The sequence below is a fragment of the Dunckerocampus dactyliophorus genome, chromosome 11 (assembly GCF_027744805.1).
Source record: "Dunckerocampus dactyliophorus isolate RoL2022-P2 chromosome 11, RoL_Ddac_1.1, whole genome shotgun sequence".
NCBI classification, from domain to species: Eukaryota; Metazoa; Chordata; class Actinopteri; order Syngnathiformes; family Syngnathidae; genus Dunckerocampus; species Dunckerocampus dactyliophorus.
Window position 1 is genome coordinate 23352863 of NC_072829.1, and position 6000 is coordinate 23358862.

Here is a 6000-nt window from a genome sequence, read left to right on the forward strand (position 1 = left end):
TGTTTACAGCACTTGCATTATGAAACCTTTTACAATGCTGCAGTGCAGCAAATTGAGATCACAGGGAAGAAAGTCATCGGAGACTTAAAGAGTTAATAACTTATTCTTGACTAGACTGCGTGATGTAAGATACAATGGAAACTCTGAATTATAGACAATACTTTTGGACAGTGTGGCTCCCTTGTTATCAGAGTTAAGCCACATCTGCGACTCGTCTTTGCGTTGCACCTTCGACATCAGTCATGCAAGCTATGACTTTACAGTGCTCTTGTTTTATGGTTTGATATTAACTGTGGTTAACACACTTTTACACTTGTATGACTTAAAAGGTTGCCTGTACAGCAGCGGTGTCAAACACAATCGCACTTTAGGTTGCAGGCTGAACAAGACAAACGTTGGCGCATTGATTTCACATAGCAACATAGAAACGAACGCCTACGCCTAGCGTTAACTTTTCCAAACTCAAAAATAAAAACAGTGTGTAGCCTTACCTTTTTGCTAGTGGTCTGAGGCACTGCGAGCGTGGAGTGTGCGGCGAAGTCGGCTAGTAGCTCACCGGGGTGTTATGGCGAACTCTCAATGTGCCAGTAACGTAGTTCCATCGGTGTAATAATGTAATAATGTGTAATATGCAGGTCACATATGTAAATGGAGCGTTGTTGGCGCTTTTTGGAGTCTTTTTCAGAAGGCTTTACAGGCGGAATAATTGTTTCCCATTAATGTGCACTAATGAGCTGTCTCTATCTGTTTTTATATCTTTAGAACGCACAGTAATTCACAGAATTCTCTTCAAATCTCATACAATGTCTTAAATAGGATATTGAAAGGTCTTAACTATTTGTTAATGTTAGTTTTATCTAAAAGAAACGCATAAACTTCATCTTGCTTTTCAATGTGTTGATTTTTGAGGATGCTATAAGATAACTAAAAAACGGAACTGAAGTATTTTTGCAGCTTGTTGAGATTTTATTGAGCACAACCAACCTGTGTGCTGTGCGCCGTGGGCCTCTGATTCTTCTTTGTGTCTTTTGTACTTTTTTGTCAGTGTGGATGAGAAATGGGTCTTAAAAAAGTCTTAAATTTAAGTCGTTGAAACCTGCAGAGACCCTGTGCATATAAAGATTGGCTTCGGAATTCGTTAAGTGATGCTGGTTGACTTCCACGTTGTTATAATATCGGAAAAAAAAATTTCCATGTGAAATAATATGAAGTGAATTTACACTATCACCATAAAAAACTAAAATTGTAACACTTTTAGCTGTCATAAGTATAAAGAATAGGTAAGCACTGTTAAATGAAACTAAAATGAAGTAAAACTACTCAACCTTTGCAGATGGATACTGTCACATGATTTTGTATGCGTGTAGACAGGATTCACAAGAACACATCTTGGACTTTGTAGTTGCTGATCAACGTCTGAGCTTGTATCACTCCACAAGGCACCATTTCATTAATTCTACTCAGCTCATACTGTATTGAGCAGCCAGACACATTCCCATGTCCCAATAAGTTCAGGTTTCTGGTTCTATGGTTACCATCAGACTTTTCCTCTTTGGTATCATAAAACTCACAAAAGAAAAACGCCAAAAAACAAACAAAACCGATTTGATGAAATCTCATATGGCATGGTTTGAAGTCCAAGTGTTACTTTTTACGTTGGTCGAGCTCTAAATTGTACTACTTTTTGGAAAACATTCTTTCCAGATGACCAGCGTCCTGGAACAGATTGTGTTTGGCCTTAAAGTGTCCACTGCATTTGAAGCTCTTAACGCGTTGACATAAACAAAAGTAGACTGCAGAAGAACCTAAAGAGACAGATGACACGTACTGTAGATCAGATCTTCGGGCTAAGAGCAAGTGAGTTTACATTAGATGGCTGTTCATGCTATATAACCAAGTCACACGCTGTTTTCTCCATTACAGAAAGCACGTTTGCTGAGAGTGTTGGATCCAGCTGCCTGAGCGCGGCCCGCCTGAGTGCCTATCTGCCACAAAGCAGCCACGACTCTGCCAATTACAGCAACAATCAGCTGGAGAACAACCAGGCGGCCGCTGCCAAAATGGCCAACATCCAGCTCAGTAACTACACTCAGCTTATCCCTTGTTGCTCTTCCACCTCTTCCTCCACAACGCCATCCTCATCTGCCTCCACCGGATTCAGCGTCTCTCGTGTGGTCCGCAGCCTTCCCTCTCCGCTGGATAACGACTTGCACTTTCACCCCATCCGCGGCTCTGACGTCATACTGTCCGCAGACCGCTTAGCCGCCTGTATCCACTTTCTGGACAGCAGTCGGACTCTTGTGTTCAGTGATCGGCCGCTGCACATGGGAGAGACTTTGTATGTGGAGGTTGGCCATCTGGGTCTGCCTTACTTCGGGGCGCTTTTGTTTGGTTTGACATCATGTGACCCAGCTAGTCTTCATGCCGGGGACCTGCCGGCCGACCCTGAGGTTCTCCTGGACCGTAAGGAGTACTGGGTGGTGCACCGCGACTTCCCTATGCCGTGCGCCGGCGATGTGCTTAGCTTCAGCCTGCTACCCAGTGGAGAGGTGCACCATGGTGTGAACGGAGTTGGACGAGGCAGGCTCCTTTGCGTGGATTCCTCTCAGGTGCTGTGGGCCTTCTTCGCCCTGCATGGGGCTGTCAACAGACTCAGGATACTTGGTAAGTTGAGCAAGCAAGCAGAAGGTTTGGGCCCTGTGTAGTTTGTAACTACAATCACACTCGTCTGCTAAGGTTGAACTGTGGATATTTTTATTCATCCATTTCTTAGAGCCTACTTTCTCGTGCATGGAGCAAGACGGCAAGAGTGAACTGTTTATGTTTTCTCTTTCTTGAGTCGTGTGGAATGGTTCCATCTGTTCTAAAACTACAAAAAAAGACAATTCTTCTGAAAAAGGGCCGGGACGATATTAAATGTAAATCTAGGGTGGGGGAACAGTTCCATTGTGACTCAAAAAACAAAATAGCCAAACAACACAAGTGTGAAGATAATCCAGCACAGCATAATCAAGCACATTGTCCATTTGTTAGATAGCAGGTTCCTGGTTCACGGTGTATGACGTAAGACTGTCCCATTCTCCATTACGCGTGTGAGGAAATGGTTCAATTTTGACTACATTTTTCTGACAAAAGTAAAAAAAATGGATCAGTCAGTTAACCTAACATGCATGTCTTTGCAATGTGGGAGAGTCCCCGGAGAAAACTCCACACAGAGATGCCCAAGCGGAGATTTTAATCCAGGTCTTCCCGATCTCCTGACTGTGTGGCCATATTGTAAGCTAACCGGGAAATATACGCAAACCAAGCCAGTATTTTTGCTTAGATTTGTGAGTAATATGCTAACAGGTGCGTAAGCTAACCGAGGTTCCACTGTAGATGGATGAGGGTACCATTTGCATTCAGGGGTGGGTTAGAAAGTTTCAATCCTGTAAATAAACAGCCATCAAATAAACAATTTCTGCCTTCATGCTTGGCAGAGTTACTGTCAGCTACCCATCCATCCAGTCATCCATCTTCTACCGCTTATCTGAGGTTGGGTCGTGGGGAAGCAGGGAAGCCCAGACCAGGTAGCACCCCTGTTTTATGACGACTTCATGGAATAAGACAAAAATACATTTCAAGGAAGAAAGCAATTGAGTTGTGTCAGTGACTGACGCAACACAAGCTGGTAGAGCGCTGTCTCGTCAAATGCACCGCATACTTTGCGAAACAGGTTTAAGTAACTTTAAGTAACTTTAGATACAAACCGAAATAGAAGGAAGCTGAGGAAAATCTAATAAAGTGGGGGCAGTGGGCAACGCCACATGAGCGTTTTCAACTTGCCAATTGTCGGACATGCCCTAAACACCTCCCCACGGAGGTGCCCGGGAGGCACCCTGAACAGGTGTCCGAGCCACATCATCTGGCTCCTCTCGATGCGGAGGGGCAGCGATTCTACTCCGAGTTTCTCCCGGATGACAAAAAAAAAGAGAACTCATTTCGGCTGTTTGTACCCGCGATCTTGTCCTTCCGGTCACTACCCAAAGCTCATAACCATAGGGTTAACTTTTAACTATCCATTCAGTCAAATTTTCCCACAACTCCCATCATTTCAGTCCCATTCTGAGAGCCAACATAATTTGGCTGTAAGAAAAATAACCTGCCCTCCCTGAAACGTTAAAATATAACCATCATGAGAGCATCCAAATAGCTCAAGGACACAGTACATCAAGGGGAAAAATATGCACTTCTACATGCACCTCTTCATTTGTTTTATCTTTCTGACCCAGGAACACTGCAGGCTAGTCCTCCCTCCATTTCCCCAGGCACTTCCCAGAGCAGCAGTCCAGATGACAGTGATTCAGACCCGGCCTTCAGCGTCAACAGATCCTCCTCTGCATCTGAATCCTCTCTAGGTGAGAACAACAAGTCTGAATCTGTTCTCATCGAATGTTAAGGGTGTCTGGACCAAGAAGGTCACTGTGAGGATTGTTACTGTTATCGCACTTGTACAATTAGTAGCGACTTGAGTCTGACTCACACCGCAACTCTTCCAAAAACGTCAAAAGAATGTGTATCTTATCCTCCTTCTCCTCCTCCTCCCATGCAGTGACGGCTCCCAGCTCCCCTCTCAGCCCTCCAGTCTCTCCCAGCTCAGAGTTGCCTCCTTCTGACAAAAACGGGGAATGCACCATTTGCTTCGACCAGGAAGTGGACACGGTCATTTATACGTGCGGCCACATGTGTCTTTGCAACGACTGCGGACTGAAACTCAAGCGGCAGATCAATGCATGCTGCCCGATATGCAGGAGGCCCATCAAGGATGTCATCAAAACGTATCGGCCGTGATGGTTGTCGGCACTGTGATGTCAGCCTCCTTTTGTCAGGCTTGTCTGGGCGCCAAATGCAGATTAGCCATACAAGGACAGAATGTGCCTATAGGATTTGATATGGTAAATCATCTCTGGAAAAAGACTGTCAGAACTGCAATGACGCTCATCTTAGTGAATAGATGCATACAGTACATGAGCTTCTCTACAGTGTTTTTGGTAAATAATTACCCGCCACTGTTCTTTTGTAAATCAATGTCATTATTTCTCCTCTTATGTTCCCATATATATTTACATAATTCAATTCATCCAGTATTTTATGCTTCAGCGGGAAAATATATTACTTTAGTGCCTTCTATTGAGACATCTCTGTCTAATTCTTTAAGTGACAATCCAGGCTATATTTTGTAATGATATTAAAGGCTTGTGGGTGGAAAAAAGACAGAAGAATTGAAGCAATAAAAGGAACCGTGGTAAGTCGAAGGTGTGTATGTACCCTACATGTGGTCACGGACTGAAAGTGTCATTGAATGGATTGGACGTGTGTCATTTCAGGTACCTCTGTATGTTCTATTCAAAGTTTCAATTATTGTTTTGATAAAAAAAAAAAATCGAACGCAATCAGCTCATTGTATGTGTGATTAAAAATATCAGATTTGGTGTGTTCTTTTGCAGTGGATTTAATTACATTTGAAATCACGCAGGCAAAAAAATGGTGTAAGTTTATCGCCCCCTTTTGGTCATTGTCTCAGACGCAATTAAAAAGGTTTAAGGTGATCATGTGCTTTAAAAACCTAAATGAATAGAAAAATATTTTAAACAATAGCAAGTAAATAAGATGTAATACAAGTAAATAATACATCAGAATATCTTTGAAAGGTTCAGTAGTGAAACTCGTAATCTGTAAATTGACCACCCACACAGTGAAATATTTCAATAACGTATTTCTTAATTCCTTTTGATGGTTATTGCTTACAGCTAATTAAAACCCACGTTCACTATCTCATAAAACTGTCAAAATGACCCTTTAATTGGCCTCAGAGTCTGAACTGAGCTTCTGAAACCCCAAAAGCTGTATAATATTCTAATTTATTAACATTGAACTGTTTATTTTTAAAGGTTATACACATTTTGGAGGAGAAACGATCCATAATCTGAGTGATGTTTTAGCTTAAATTGCACCAAGTGC

At 42.7% G+C, this 6000-nt stretch overlaps 1 protein-coding gene across 2 annotated transcripts in view; it reads left to right on the top strand.

Moving 5' to 3' along the window:
* Window positions 1-5535, top strand: part of neurl1b (neuralized E3 ubiquitin protein ligase 1B) — a 41837-nt gene extending 36302 nt beyond the window's left edge. Inside the window, exons 4-6 of one of the 2 annotated variants that reach the window (XM_054792769.1) lie at window positions 1924-2664; window positions 4272-4397; window positions 4592-5535. In XM_054792769.1, the coding sequence (XP_054648744.1) occupies window positions 1924-2664; window positions 4272-4397; window positions 4592-4830 (1106 nt within the window). In that variant the 3' untranslated portion in view covers window positions 4831-5535. The remainder of the gene's footprint in view (window positions 1-1923; window positions 2665-4271; window positions 4398-4591) is intronic. The other variant, XM_054792770.1, reaches the window with a different exon arrangement.
* The last annotated feature ends 465 nt before the right edge of the window (window positions 5536-6000 follow it).